This window comes from Sinocyclocheilus rhinocerous, unplaced genomic scaffold (genome assembly GCF_001515625.1).
Source record: "Sinocyclocheilus rhinocerous isolate Xijiao unplaced genomic scaffold, SAMN03320098_v1.1 scaffold886, whole genome shotgun sequence".
In the NCBI taxonomy this organism is placed as follows: domain Eukaryota; kingdom Metazoa; phylum Chordata; class Actinopteri; order Cypriniformes; family Cyprinidae; genus Sinocyclocheilus; species Sinocyclocheilus rhinocerous.
This window is the reverse complement of record NW_015631204.1, coordinates 664880-681009: the sequence shown is the minus strand read 5'-3', so window position 1 is coordinate 681009 and position 16130 is coordinate 664880. Positions and strand designations below refer to the sequence as shown.

At 37.9% G+C, this 16130-nt stretch overlaps 1 protein-coding gene across 2 annotated transcripts; it reads right to left on the bottom strand.

The window, feature by feature from the left end:
• Positions 1–1386: 1386 nt before the first annotated feature.
• On the bottom strand, positions 1387–15744 carry LOC107741669 (hyaluronan and proteoglycan link protein 1-like). 2 transcript variants are annotated; one of them, XM_016554436.1, is made up of 5 exons: positions 15671–15744; positions 7043–7186; positions 4910–5272; positions 3715–4017; positions 1387–3501 (listed from the first exon to the last, which is right to left on the bottom strand). In XM_016554436.1, the coding sequence occupies exons 2-5, from the start codon at positions 7146–7148 to the stop codon at positions 3212–3214; spliced, it is 1062 nt and encodes a 353-aa protein (XP_016409922.1). In that variant the 5' UTR covers positions 7149–7186; positions 15671–15744; the 3' UTR covers positions 1387–3211. The 2 variants fall into 2 exon arrangements, with proteins under 2 accessions (XP_016409922.1, XP_016409923.1); XM_016554437.1 differs by lacking the exon at positions 15671–15744 and adding an exon at positions 7700–7895.
• Positions 15745–16130: the final 386 nt, after the last annotated feature.

Genomic DNA, 16130 nt, shown 5'->3' with positions numbered 1-16130 from the left:
ATTTCCGGTGTTTGTTTTTTAATATGTGGGTTTGTAATATAACCATTTTTACTTTTTTTATATATATATATATATATATGAATGTCATGATAAAATATGAAAATATGAATACTGTATGTGTGGTTGAATGAACTAGCATTTTTGTCAAACATTATTACAGATGTTACATGAAGCCATAGAAGTTTAATTTATTGCTGAAGATACATATAACGATGAATGAACTGTGAGATTTGAATAATAAAGCGCTATTAGAATATTATGAACACGTTTAAACCGTGTGTGTTCTAGTTTGATTGCATTTCCCAAAATTCCCGCGCTAATTCTGACAGAAACCGCCGCTACCATGGTGTTGACCAAAAGAGGGCGATGTAACGGTTACGTTGATTTTTTTTTACGTTTTTTTGAAGTTTACATTGTGACCGTAGTGAAAAGACACCTGCTCTGTTTTGACGACTTTCTAATCGACTAACGTGCTAGCGTTGCAAGGTAAGGACGTGGAAGTTTAAAGGGGAACATTGTTCAATGTTCATTTTGAGATTACATCTTTTAACTCTGGGAAGCTTCTGGTGTGTTTTCTGAGTGATTTGGCAAGCAAAATAACATTTAGACTACGACTGTTTCTTTTTACCTGAATAACTGAATAGCACAGTGGCCATGGCCATATTTAGTTATTGTAGTTTTGTGGCATTATTCCATGTTTGTGGGCCAACTTTCTGTATGTGCTAGTCAGATTGTGTATTTCTAAAACTGACCAAACTTTTTAGTTGCTCCATTTCGTCTGAGAAAACGGACCAAAAGTATTAGTGACTCTTCTAGATTGATTATTGCACGTTAGGTGTGTATACACAGTTTTGTCCAATAAAATGGTCATTAGAAATATGTCTGCTCCTAATACCATGGAGTATCCTTGGAGAAAACTATCTGTTAGATTTTTAGAGACAGTGAATGAGAAAAATCATAACGCTTAATATGGTAGCTATACTCATGGAAGTACCACCTTTAAAAGGTTCAATTGCCTGTTATTTACAGTAAACACACAGTTGAATAAGGTAGACAAGCTTTTGCAGAGAAAGAAACAATGTTTGTGATGCCATCATTGTCAGATTTTTCTGGTTTGAAAGATATGATTAAACCGTTTTAAGAGTTTTTGAGCTCTGCAACCTTTTGCCTGCAATAATGCTCTTGGGCTTTTAATTCTGAGGACATTTTTTTTTATTAAGCCAGTCACCTGATTTCTATTTTCCTTGCAATTTCTTTATTTTGGCAGAGTGTGAGAAATGCCACAGACTGTAAAAACTAGACCTCTGTAATTTTTACATAATTTCTCAGTGTGCTTTTCTAAAAACAACCAAACCAAATATGTATTTGACCAATTGTTTATTTTTTGGGTCAAGGGGGTTTTCCACATTGATACAGTCAAATTATCCCTTTAATTATACTTTATGTACATGAAACAAGAGTGAAAAATGTTAACATCGTCTATGAAGACATGTCTAAACATTCAGTTCTAAAACTGATTTTGAAGATTTGTAAACAAGGCATACCTACAGTTGCCAGAGTCAAAACAACATGAATAATGAATGTGAATACAGTATTTTGAAACAACAAATATTTAGAACTTTATTTTTTCATTTTTTTCCCCCGTGGAGCTGGTCATATAGTGTAGTGGCTGAAACACATGACCTTGAGTTCTAAATTGGCTGTGTTCAGCCTAATGGTAATAATAATAAGAATAAAACATCAAGTTGTTTTTGTCTTAGCTTGGCAGTCTGTTTTAATGGTTTATTTCCAAATGCCATGGCTTTGACATGTTCTTCTGAAGGTCTACTGCTTCATAGACTAATAACGACTGAATGCAGCATGCTAACTATGCACTTTTTTGTTGTGCCATTATTTTTTTTGCGTCGTCTTTGAGTAAACCTTTTCCTGCAAGGTCTTTTTTTTCAACAATAGAAAATGAAGTTCATTGTGCTGTTTTTCTTTTACTAAGTAACACAAAGTGATCATTAGCACTGTTGTCTTTTTAACCACTTCAGTCTTGCTATTCGTAAACGGTAACATGCATACACTAAAACTACTCATCACATGTGCTAGAAACTGGGCCGTGTGCTTTTTTTTCCGCACAACTTCTTCTAGTAAAATAATTTGTACTAACATTTGTTTTAACATTTGGCACCATTGCTATGGGCTATGTTTGAGGATAGGTTTTCTGTGGTTTCATGATTTGATCAGAAATACTAAAAACAAGTTCTCGAAAACAAACCAAGATTTACTTTTGAAACACAATGGTTTTGTTATTATGTCTGTGGTATGAACCACAGATTTCTTCATCGTCCTGAACACAAAGAACGTTTGACAGTGACAAGGTCGATACAGTGGAGCTCTTAATTTCTTACATTGTGTCGTAGGGGAGGCATTGTATAAACACATAGTTTCAAGAAAAAGATCATTAACATACATTTATAAACACTCTACTTGTATATTTCAATAGTTAAAAAAATCACAGAACAATGTTTCGTTTCTTAACAATGTGACTTATGACTCAACATGGTTTGGTCCACACATAAAACTAAATTTAAAAAGGTATGCTTTTAGAAAATAATACAATATAGCACCCTGTAAGGATGGCAAAAGAAAAAATTGTGTACATTGTGCCATGGCTGTACTGTATGGTTTTTAGCACTTTCATTGAATTAGTTTTCCTGTTAACAGAAAATATATTTTTCACATGCTATTTATATGGGATATGATGTTATTGAATGATAAACTAAGTGCCCAAAGGTATCAGTTCTAAGTATTTAAGCTTTGCTGTCATACTGTTCTAGAACATTCCTCAAGCTACTGCATGCTAAATGGAAGAGCGCAGTGCGAATTTCTTCTGCAATCTCACCAAATATCTCTTCCTTCAGCACTGCTGTACTGTATAAGATCATTCAGACCTGGAACCAGTAGCTATAATTTCTGCGGCACCCAATGAATACTATTCCTGTCCTGTTGCCTTCTTGTAGCAAAGTCCTGATTTTGAAGGAAGAGGACGCCTGAGGTGCCTCCTAATCCTACAGAATCTTTGCTTCAAACAAACGCCAATCACTTATTTTATATTCAAATCCTTCTGTATTACAGTATCTAGAGACTTTGTCACAGTTTTAATGCACTCAAACTAACTCCTTACATTATTACGCTTAGTTCGTGAGTTATACAGTTGGTACGCTCAGTTGTCTCTCTTGTAGCAGTAGACGCCGTAGAGTTTGTGCTTCTTGTCTGGGAATCCAGAGAAGCGGACGGTGGCCTCCGTGGGACTGCAGCGTCTGCGTGGTCTTGAGATTGGGTAGCGTACACTGCCATCCGCCAGCCAGCCTGCGTCACAGCGGTCGTAGCCCAGCAGCTTCCACGCTGCGTACATCTGCCCGACTTTAGCGATCTGAGCGCCGTCCTTTTGACACGCCCGCACTGCCTCGTCATACGTAAGTTTGAAAGGGTGTATCAAGTAATAGAAACGTCCTAGAGAAGAGAAAGGGGAAAAGTGTTTATTCTCAAATAATATGCAGTAAGGGTATTAAACATGAGGAAGAGAATTTTCATTAGAGATTCTTTGCATGGCTGAACTCAATTTGTTTTTTCCTTTCATACATTATGTATCACATCAATTGCTTTACTTTTTTTTGGAGAAGCTAGCCTATTTCAGATGTCTTTCAAACGGTGGGGAGGACAAACCTTTGTAGTTAGAGGTGAAACAGAAGACATCATATCTTTCCTTTTGCTTGTCACGCATCCCATAATTCCTCACACCAGGAATGGTGTTTTTGCCTCCACATGGCTCTCTGGGTTTGGTGATGGGGTACTGCACCGATCCGTCACTGAGCCACCCTGCATTGCACCAATCCATCCCATCTCTCCATGCATCGTACAGCTGGTCAAAAGATGCCACGATGGCATCCTGGTCTCGGCAAGCTTTCTCAGCATCAGCGAAGTTCAGGTTGTAACGACCCAGTCGAGGAAAATATGGGAAAACAATGCCTGTAGAAACCCCGAAGAGCAAAAAATTTATGAAATTGCATTTTTTGCATATAGGAATCTTTAAAAATGCTCCCTGATTAGATCTGTGTAATCTGGCGATAATCAAATTCTTGACTGATAAGTCGATGTTTTCTTCAATGCATCATCTAAAGTAAATTTAAAATTTAGATTTATTGTATGCAACTGAAATGATGCCAAGAATGCAGAGAGCAAGGACCAAACAAATGTCCCATTATTTGACAATGATAGCTCTTATGTCAGGATCTTGCTGATGGTCTAGATTTATAAGTTGTTCTACTCTGCGTTATAAGACTATTGAATAGCGTTTACATCGCACACAGTGTGAAGAGAGTCAGCACAATGCTATCTCATAGCTAACTGCCTTGAGGAACAGCCAAGGATGCATAAACTGTGTATAGTATTATGTGTATTATTCTGGAAAGAAAACAGCCAGTCATACAATGGCATTGTCGCTGTTTTTTCATTTTTCATTTTTTCAACTTGTGCTAACTTGTGTACCTATCTTAAGTTATGTTTGAAGGAAGCAGGATATGTACACAAAATATTAATATAACCTAATGACAACTGTCAAAGACATGATTTTTTTTTGTAAAGATTATTGTTGGGTGCTGGTCTACATGGTAGTTGTGCCTAGTCATGTTGTTCACCAGCAAAACTAAAAAAAAAAAAAAAGATTAAACTGTTTGACCCAGGAAATCTTGCTAGTCAATCTATTTTTAAAGCATGGTATAGTGACATTACCACACCAGCATCTAAATCCTCAGGAACAAAATTAAAACAACCTGTGAGACATTGTGGTAGTGCTTGGCTAAATGTCACTAGAGAGACCAGGAAAATCCAGGTATGTTAGCAACATAAATCTATGCTTTACCTTGCAGGTCAAGTGAGACAACTGCTGTATCATCCTCCAAGCCATCAATGATTTCACACTTGTATTTCCCATAATCCTCCAGAGTGATGTCAGTGATAACTAGTGAAGCATCATTCTTGCCGGCATCCTGCAGGTGTACGCGGCCGTGGAATCGACCGTAGCTCTTTTTGTGGAAACCCATAGCTACAAACACATCAATTTCCTTCAGATAATCTGAAGTCAATTTAGTCCATTTAATCCTCAGTTTGGGATTTGGGGGAGATGAGGGATCCCGGTTAAACTTGCATTGCAGTGTGGCATTGCCACCACGTTGAGAGATTACTTTGGGTTGTGCTGTGTCAACTGAGAGTCTGGGGCCATTTTCTGAAAGTCAAAGAAAGAGACATTCAGATTGTCACATTTGTCAGTCAAAGAAATAAACAAAATAAGAATGCAGATTGCGACCAAGTTAATAGCCTTTGTTCTGAATTTTTTGTCCCAAGGCCTGTTGCATTGGTTAGTGTTCAATAACTTAAGGCGTTTCACAAAGATGATAGCTTGAATTTATCCTTGTCTATTGCTACAGGCTTTTGTGGTTATGCAAACACATAAATCACTGTGTTTTTTAGATTTCAGAAAAATGGAAACTCCCCTACATGTTTATGACAGAAACCTAAGAGTGACTGTGTATGCTCTTCCAATGAAGGCACTTCAGTAGGTGTTGCAACCATTTTAGTGCACAAATAATTAGAGAAATGTGTGCCAGTTTTTTCTTAAATCCATCACTGAAAAACTACATTATTGCACTTTTGTAACTATAAATAGTTTAGAGTAGGGTTGTAGGCTATGATAAGCTTTTCTCATTTTGGTGGGTAACATTTTACAAAATGGGATATGAAGAAAATAGGCTGGCAAATTTCCCAGATGTGTTGTGGGATCAGTAATCACAGAGAGAAGAAAGGTAAATCTAGAAGAGTTGAAGAGGGCTTTTAATATGGTCCATATTTACATGGCTGGTTTTGTTTTTCACTCATGCCATTCATTACATATGGATGCTTTATCACTGTGGAGGTCATGGAAACACTGTGGAACTCTGCAGGTTCTTAAAGTTTTTGCTATTCTCTAAAGTCATCTGGTTCTCATAACGACGTATTCGGGACCCAATGGAGACCTGATTGGAGTATGTCATTCAAGGTAAAACCAGTGTTTTAATTTATAATTAAATGTTAGAGGAATTTGTATGTCTAGATAAAACTCTCCCATACTCTTCTTCATTACCAGGTTAAAGAATGAAGACTCTCAATGTCAATGTCAAATAACCTGAGATAAGACTTGGGATTGCCAAGTTCTCAACAACGCCCTGTTGGATCTGGTGAAAACCTGCATGTTATCCAGTCAACCAAGACACGCTGCAGCTAAACTACAGTAAACTCAACTTATGCTACAGGAATGCTTATTTGTCAAAACTTCACGTGATTTTGTATTACAGGCACTGGCACAGTGTCCTAACCAGGTGCGATGCAACAAGTTTCAATTTATAATGTGCAAGAAAGCATGTGATTTCACTGGGGGCTACTTAGCATGGCCCTAAAAATAAATAGGAGATTGAATCCAAGCTACCAAGTCTTATTGTGCATTAGATGTGGTTGATTAGGTAAAAACAGATTATCATTTGCAGAGATAGCTGTTATCATTTATCATTGCATCATTCCTGGCCAGGGCACAATGTGTTGTTTTTATACTAATTAATACTTACTATATTGTTGTTCACACAAACTAAAAACTTGTTTATTTTGCAGATGAGGTTGGGGAGGCTGATATACTACTATAATCAGATATCAGCATGAATAAATACTGAACCTCAATAACTTATCAAATATTTAACACTTGTAGTAAGTGATTCCAGCCACTTTGCGTCCTGTGACAGGAGCCAGAGGGTTTCGAATCACCTAAGTCGACACCCGATGAGATAATTACGGTAAGTGTCCCTGTTAAGAAATGCTGGAGGGGGAAACACCATTTTAGGGGATGCGCAGTACAACCCCCTCTCTTGTCTCTCTCTTACTTTCTGTCTCACTTTCTCCCTCTCTTCTCCACTCTTTCTACTATTTCCTCTCACACACAATCACAAACACACCTTTTCCCATCTCTTACCTGAGATGTATATAGTCCTGTAGTGTTCCAGGTCACTGTATGCCTCGTCAAAGCTGTCAGCTCTGCTCTCGGAGAGGACCAAGAGGAAGAAAAGAAGGAAGGTCATCTTGATTTATAGCACCGGGGGGGTTGGGGGGTACTTCACTACATAGCACAAAAATAAAGGGACAGTCAGACAATATGCATTTTACAAAACCATTTATCTACTGTATATCCAATCCAGGAAGGAGACATTCTTTAGAGTTATTATTAGGCTTTACTAAAACAATCTGGAGTCATTTTCTGTGGAGTTTGAGAGAGAGCTCAGTTTTGTGTGACCTGCACCAGATCCCCTGCACGTTTCCATCTGCAGTAACTCCCCTGTGCAGTACTGTCACGCAGACACCAGCGCACGCTGTCCTTTTCACCACATCTCCCAGAAAGACACACAAATAGGGCAAGGTACATAAATGACTAGGACCGGTAAACTTTTCACGCATGCATAAATCCCAATTAACACCAGTGCTGCAGGACTGCTTCCTGTACCCTTCACCTTAAGAGACACTGAAGTGTGAGAAAAGTGCAGTCAAGATGGCACAAACTAGCACAAAACTTTGCTGGCACACTTCTAAAGCACAGACAGTCTCCCTACAGACTCGGAGCTCAGAAAAGACTTACCATCTTACGGAGCGTGTGCTCCCGGCCACTAGCACATGTAAGGACAGCTACGCAAAAGATCAGGATTAGAAAGTGTGTATAGTCTTCTCTCCCTCTCTCTCTGCAGTCACTCTGATTGGATCGTTTTTTTCTTCATTCATTTCAGAGTGCTGACGCACTGAGGTAGTTCCTCTCTACTGCAGTCAGCAGAACTGCTCTGCAGAGTAGCCAACCCCCCCAGCCCCAGCCTGCAAACAGTCATTACGCATACCAGGAAGCCACCGCTGATAACAGTGAGGACTCGCAGATGCAGTGCCCTCACCTGTGACAGATAAGTTTCCACAGTACAGTGAGCTTGCTCAACTGTGACAAGGTAAAATCATATCCTGCAGGAGAAGGATACCAAGTCCTCTGTTGCGAAAAAAGACTAAATACAATCCAAAGGATCTCCAGGAATTGGAGGGTCTGCTATGCTAAATTGCCCTATGAGGCCACTTTATAGCACAATTGTTACAGCTGAAAGAATTTGTTCCCGCCCAAATGACCCTAAGGCCTTTTTAGTGTAACGACTGTCAAACATGCTCTGTTTTGCAGGCTGACGGTTAACCAAACACACTAACTGTGCTGTTGACAGAGAACACTGTTACGAATCACATTCCTTTGTGACACTCCATTGTGTACAGTGAGGTCAAGCACAGGGAAAACAGTCCATGCCTTTAGTTTTCAAATGTGGGTAAACGTCTTAAACGCATAGACTGCAGTTGATCAGAAAACAGCAATGGTTTAGAAACCGTGCCAGACCACCAGTTAATTCACATAAGCATCACAAGAATCTTAGTCTTGCACAACTAGAGAACTTATCTTCTGGGAAGAGGCACCAATTCTACAATTGGGAGAAAACTCCCTCGTTGTTGAAATCACTTGCTGCCAGGAAACGGTTACAGATTTGATGGTTGAATTTGCTTTAAGACAGTCCAGTGAAAACAGTGACTCAATACTCTGATGCTTCTTAACCTTGTACTCCTCTTGTTTTTGGACATTTAAGCTAGGTTGCTGTTACCGCCTTGTAGGGCTGTCAAAATGACTGAAAAACTAAATTCGAATTTTCTACTTAAATATTATCAAAATTCAAATTATATTCTAATTTAAAAGGCATAATTTCAGTTAGGGGGAAAAAAGCTTTTGGCTTCTCTCCTGAGGCCACAAGAGGGCGCATCGCGCAAAATATTATGCACGTTTCTTCAAAGCATAATAAAATAACACGGCTATCTTTGAAAAAAAAGTGCATAATGTTTAAAATAATGTTTATAAACCATATATAATTAATAAAGTTGCTTAAACAATTAGAAAAAAAAAACAGCACCATGCATGTATGTATAGTTTATCAATCACAAAGAGTAGGCTATTTTCTTCATTTAAAAACATGAGATACAGTGGGATCGGGAAAAACTGCCATAAAGTCTTGAGACATGTTTTTTAAAAGTTTAACTTATATTAATTTTACATAGCTTTCTAAACATGCGGCTCTCTTCTGCGAGACGCGAGTGCAACGCTGATAGATGTCCCTCTAGAAAATGTGATAAATATGTGTTCTGTGTGAATGGCTTGGTTTCAGTTTCGCCGTAAACAACATCTTCTCCACACTGATGCTCACGTTTTCCGCAATATATTGAATGAACAACGTAGCAGTGACGCATCTAGTGGGTGGACAGGCTAACAAAAGCATTAAAATGCAATGACACTTACATCGTCGTCACATTTCATGCGCCACTGATAAGGCTGCCTAACGGCTGACGCAGACCTAAAATTCGAATGCAACGTTTTTGCATTCGAATGTGGATTTTTTTTTTTTTTTTATTCGACGAATATTCGAAATTCGATTTTTTTTTTTTTTTTTACAGCCCTACCGCCTTGACATTAAATCCCATTCTTTGCAGTAAACAACAAATGAAGCTGCCAATGCCTAACAATGGTCTTTAAGCAGTTTAATAGTTGCCTGACCAGGTCTCTTGCAGACTTATTGTACAGTGGAATATGAGTGGATAAGCATGGTGTAATTTGCGCAGAAAATAAATGACTTGTCAACAATCTGTAGTCTGGGACAGGTCCTGATTAAACATGCTTGTTTAACTCAAGCACAGATTGTCCCAGCAGTTCTGCAGACTTTCCAGTCCTCATATGGAAATCCCTTTTGCAAGACCCAAACCTTTCATTTGTTACATTTTATTTTATGATGTAAAGTGTTTAGTTAACTGGGCTTTTTAGCAAGTGTCTATTAGTGTCATTTTAAAGTGATGTTTTTATAGCAGTGGATCTGAAATTAACTTCCCTGATGTAAATAGTACTTTTTAATGTATTGGGATTGGCTCATAAATGACCAATTTCAAAGATAGGAAAGCATTTATGTTTTTGCATAAAACTAAATATTTACAGTCTTCCCCTTGGAACTTTTGTTAGAAGCCTTTTGTTAGAAGAAGAAAATATATTGCTAGACAGTGTAGGTCAGGAGACTATACACACAGTTTGACATTATACACAGTTTGACTACACAATGGGGGGGGGGGTCATTTTATGATGTCACTTCCCAACAACTCACTCCTACTGGTTCCTGAGCAGCTGAGAAGCTCAAAGAGATTATGGATCCGATTTGGCCAGAACCTCATTTCCCTTTGTGTTTCTCTCTTGTTCATTCACTAAGTGCCAAACAAATATATAGCTTCCAGTGATCATGCATTAAGCTAGTCAACTTGATTTCAACAAATGATTTCTTTTCAGAAAACTTTAAGTATAATGGCAGTTGGTCATAATAAAAAGAAATGCATTTTTACAATTGATAGACCAATATATACTGTATCAGCCAGACTGATAAATCTGTCAATATTTGGCCATTTTAATCTAACTTATACAGTACTTACAGAACAGAGATGTCCTTTAGAGATTCTGATAACACCTGACAGCAGTATCAGAGAGTAAGCTCTAATTTAAACTTGAGATGAATGTGTGCGCGTGTTAAATGAGGATTTGTCTGTAATGTGTTTGTTAAATGGGTTAATTATTCTTGTCAGGAAATGCAGACATAATTGAACGGCTTAAGGCGGTAAACCTGCTGAGTCCAGCAGACCTGTGCAGATGGCAGTGGTGATTTCCAGGTGAATGCAAAAACAGTTCAACACAAATAAGATGCAGTGTAAATCTGTGATTTCAATGACTCATGTTTAAAGCTTACGTTTGATTCTACAAAGCACACAGTAACCCTTAATCTCCATAACATCAGTATGAGGACTGTTTCCACCCTTCAAACGATTCGCTGTCTTTGAAGGCCACGGCATCTCTCTTCACTAGACATTAGACCGATGACAGTGTATGAATGGGATGCTAAAATCTCCTATTTATAGATCATAGAGATCAGAATTGGGCACTGTCCACACGAACACGGTTATTTTTAAAACCGCAGCTTTTTCTATGCGGTTTGGCCATTCGTCCACACGCAAACGCAGAACCAGGTCATTGAAACCAAACATTTTTGAAAACACCTGCCAGGGTGAAGATTTTCAAAAACTCTGGTTGCAGTGTTATCGTGTAGACAGCGAAACCGGAATTTTTGGCTTGTGACGTCGGAGCCTGCGCTGTTATCTCCGCCTACTGGAGACTTTTTCAGGCTTCTGATTGGCCAACATGGCTTTACCATGGCTATGCCACCTGTTGGTTTGGCATGCCCTTGACAGTGGTTCATAGCATGCGTTTGCGTTTTCATGTGGACAGAATTTTTTTTAAAAACGGAACAAGGAAAAACTCCATTTATAAAAAAAAATACCCGTGTACGTGTGGACATTCTGTCACTCAGACAGGTTCTGCTAAAAAAAAAGTCCTGTTTACGTTATTGAGGACAGTTTTACGCAAAATTTAAATTGAGGAAACAGTTTGAACTTTACAACATAATTCCAGTATTTGCATTGTAAATGTTTGTGGATGAAACATTTATTGAAATCACCACCATGTCCTACAGTCTGCTGGTATAAGATACATGTAGTTATTATTTTTAAATATATACTGAAAATTCTGGCAGTAATTTTAAATATATTAAATATATCACAATTATTCAGACCTTGAAATTCTTGAATAAGTCTTGCCTAAAACATACATTTAATTTCAAATTCAAATGTAATGAAATACTTATAGATTTGATGGTACTATATACACTGGATTGATTTGTTTCAAGCAACACTGATTTAATTTTCTGCTTCACTTTTAGTTTTCCAGGCTGATTAACTAGAAGTATTTCTAAACAGCGCCGAAAGACCCAGTGACCCTTGTGGAGGTTTAGGCAGTAACATGCCTAAGACTGGCCCCATTGATGGGGTAATTGGATGGGCCATTACACAGTCTTCGGCATCCAAAGAACCACTCCCAAAAACAAAAAAGATCCATGTCACAACATCTAAAATCTTTCCATGTGTTTTCTCTAGGGGTCAGGCATGTGTTCGACCCCCACTCTCTGCAAGCACTCAATAAAGTGAGTTCATTTCATGGACTCATAAGTCAAATCCATTTGTTACAGGTGCCATATGCAGCATATTTGTCTTAAAATGTATTAGTACACATGGACATAGTTTGTAGCATTTTTTGCATTCTGTGAATCAAACAAATAACGGACTTGAAAACAAAAAAATCATTCATTATTTGTTCTCCTTTATGTTGTTCCAAACTTGTATGCCATGATGGTAAGTGAGATTTTATGTATTGTTTTCTGGGTTATAGAGCGGGGTTAAATAGGGTTTCTCGATCTCTATTAAAACATATTCTAATGTTTCACTCTATTTGAGAAAAACCATACAAAGGTCAGAAAACAGTTCAGCCATTCATAATGAACAATAAGGAGATGCTCTGTTCTGAATAATACAAAGAGTCTTTCTGATTTCCTACTATTTTGTGATGTGTGGCAAATGACTGCGAAATACTTTTTTCCAAAAAAGAAAACGGAATAATTTGTACACTGTAAGAAGTTATCCAGTTCCACATATGTTCACTTCTGTACATTGTCAGATGAACATACATACTAATTGTAAAGTGATCTTTAAAGATCCCTTTTTTTGCTGTTTGATACAGTAGTGGTCTTGGATGTTATACTGACACCAACTGGTGATGATGCAGTTTCCCGCAAACTTTTTTTGGTTACTAATGCCATTTTAGAAATATCCTATTTACAGGTGTATTTAGCTGGTCATGTGCTCTCAACATGGCAGCCAGTTAAACATCTCGTCTAGGGCACTATAACTGCAATCCTCATCTCATGTGAGTGGACATCATTGGGGGTCAAACAACGAAGGTGCGCATTTATTACTTTATCAATTTCTGCTACATTTGTTAATAGTTTTTTTTAAGCCTGTTCTTTTATTTATCAAACTGTTTGCTTGCACCTATGCAACAATGGAATTGATGCCAGGGATGCAAAACATAATCATTATCCTAAAATTAGTGTTTGCTGTACTGTGGCCACTTGGATTTACTTGAATATTTGCTGCCTGCAGCTATATTTTTGGCAGGTATTAAATGCAATATTTTAAGTGGAAAAACTTGCTGCATCTTTAAAGTTGCATTAGTTTCATTCACGCACCATTAATTTAATGGTGGGAGGAAACGCCAGTTGTGTAAATATAACCTTTTCATTCAGCTTGCACATGTTCCTTACTGTTCTGTAAGTATGTTCCATGTTCGTTCAAGACAATGTGCCTCCTATTCATAGACTCCAGCATGAAGAAGGGCTCTGTGCTTGGTGCATAAAGAATCTTTAACTTGGCAGCACTACCTGGGTGTGTTAACAGCAGTGCTCATATCAAAAGGTGGACTCGTAAGGCAAGGCTGATGGACAGCAGATGGACTTTTTGATCAGGCAGCAGGTAGAATTCCTGACAGCTGGATACTTAGAGGGCAAAAACTGGGTTACTCTTGCTATATCCATTTTATTTGAAAGCTGAATATTCTGTAGTACAAATAAACTCTTAGTTTGAGAGAATATTTCTTCCAGAGGTACATGGGGCGGGTTTGTGACGGTCCACCCACCCGGCATCTCATTAGAGTTCTGTGGGTTTTGACGTCACCCTCGCACCACCTGAACACACACAAAGAGTCCTCAGTGCATATGCATAAACTACAACTGTCTCTATACCGCATCTGCAGAATTAATCTCTGGACAAAACACAGCGATAGTTTTACTCAAATCCAATTAACATCACCGGTCTAAGCATGAAATGAACAACGTTTAATGAGATAAAACAGACTCTCTGAATGATGCAACACATTAACCTAGAGGAGACCGGGGTGAAATTAATTGCATTGACCCAGGCCACCCTCCTCTATATCATAGCACTGTGGAGAATAAGGATGAAAGGTCACTTGGAAAATCGGCTGGTTAAATGTGTTCTGCCAACCATGTGAGGAAAAAGTCAGAGTTCAACCATGGTCATCACAGACCACCAGACACATCTTTGAGAAAGCTGGCGATGTGACCTTGAGATCAGCAGCCAAACAGCTGCCAGACAGATCTGATTAACCACCGCTAAATAGCAAACAAGGCAACATGCATTATGTTAACCAGCTTTACATAAAGAAACAGTGTCTGCTGAAACAATTGTGCTACCAACTTAAAGACCAGGCAGATGGAAAAGAAACTATGTAGTTGCAGTTGTACATACATTTGTAAACTTTTAGCATGTCATAAAGGACATGATTATATGAGATTGCATTGTTTCAGCTCCAGGTCTGTCTATTTTCAACTTGGGTAAAAAAGTTGGGCAAGTTTCACTATAGTGGTTCACTGAAGCTCCAAACCGATAGATGGCAAACTCAGCCCTCCATGCAATACTGAGTGCTTCATTCATGTGTCAAATAAAGCCATGCATTATTAATTTATACCTTTACACAGTCTTGGCCCCCAATATTTGTTTAACCAGCTGTTCCTTCTCATCACTTTTGCCTGTATTGAAGTGGACCCTCTGTATGTGCCTATTTTGCCCTGTAAGAACATTCTGTCATTGCATGGACTCAACAAGCAGGCTTTTCACTCTGCAGAATGTGGGCTACACTTGTTGGTCTCTTTGGAGCCAGGCTGTCTCATAATTCATTGAGAAATAACAAGGGGAAATTGTTTGTGTTAATGTTAATGGGAGTATTCATGAATTGACTCAACTGCTGGTAAACCACTAAACAGCCATAAAGATAAAACAAATTGAGGGAGAGATTGAGACCAAGATGTGGCCAAAATGAATGCAATTACAGTTCTTATTAAACCTCAAAAGATTGCCAAATTATAATACTGAGAAATGATATTATTAATCTGTAAATAATACTGAAAAACAAGTTTACATGGCCTGCTTTTAAAACATTTTGAACATTTTATACCGTTGTAAACGCATTTGATTTACTTAAAAAATAATTGGTTTAACAATCATCTGAAGAACACTAAATATTTTCTTTCCGATACTTGATTATGATTTCTTGTCATATGACAGCAACATGGCTTACGGTGTTTTTAAGTATTCATATTTTAATATTTAAAACAACATTTCTTTACTGTTTTTTAAAGAAATCATAATAAAAGTTTATTCCAAAGTACTACACCTAAACTTTTTTTTTAATATAAGCCATCATAACATATCAAAAGAAGTCACTTTGTATAAAATTCATTTTAATGTTTTCTGAGCGTCACATTATCGATATTTCCAACATATTTACGAACTTTTTACATAAAAGTTATGGTGTATTTACAAATTCACGTATGCTAAATAAACGCAACAGTTTAATATGTTTATGAATGTGAAGAATATGCAAACGGTCGATAATAACATCGGTTGTTCTACAGGTGTTTATTCGTATCGCAAAACTGACGCGTCTTTTTTTAAACAGCCTATATTGTGTTATGATCACTAATAAACGCGTACATTGACTGAACAGTCGGTCTAAATGAAGAGGGGATGTGTAATGACAGGCTCTTACCTTGTAAAGCAGAGCTCTGTGTCCTGCTGAATGATCTCTGGTGGGCTCCAGCATCAGAAATGCTCGCAGATTTTCACACAAGTCACAGAACGAGGCAGACCCCGCGGGAAAACACAGAACACACGCGCGCGCGCGCACACTGACAGAGAGGTGCTGAGAGAGACGCTGTGCGTCATCAAGAATGTTACAAAGTTACAGTAACATGTAACAAAAGCAGTGGCGCGATAAGTTGTTTTTCACATATGGTGAATTCAGGTTAATTGATACGTTTTTCTCAATGGCAAAACGTTTACCTGAATTTAACTGTAAGAATATAAATATATATATATATATTTATAATATATAAAAATATATATAAGATTATTACATGTTTCTTGTCCAGTAGGACAGAAATCATAACATGCTTTTGATGCTTCTTATTGAAATATCTTTTTTATGCTCCACAGAAGACAGAAATGCA

Coding starts and splice junctions, on each gene's coding strand:
- LOC107741669 (XM_016554436.1), bottom strand. CDS start 7,148: ATGACCTTCCTTCTTTTCTTCCTCTTGGTCCTCTCCGAGAGCAGAGCT. Junction 5,273..7,042: donor CAGGACTATATACATCTCAG/GTAAGAGATGGG, acceptor TTTGACTTTCAG/AAAATGGCCCCAGACTCTCA. Junction 4,018..4,909: donor TGTCTCACTTGACCTGCAAG/GTAAAGCATAGA, acceptor GGGTTTCTACAG/GCATTGTTTTCCCATATTTT.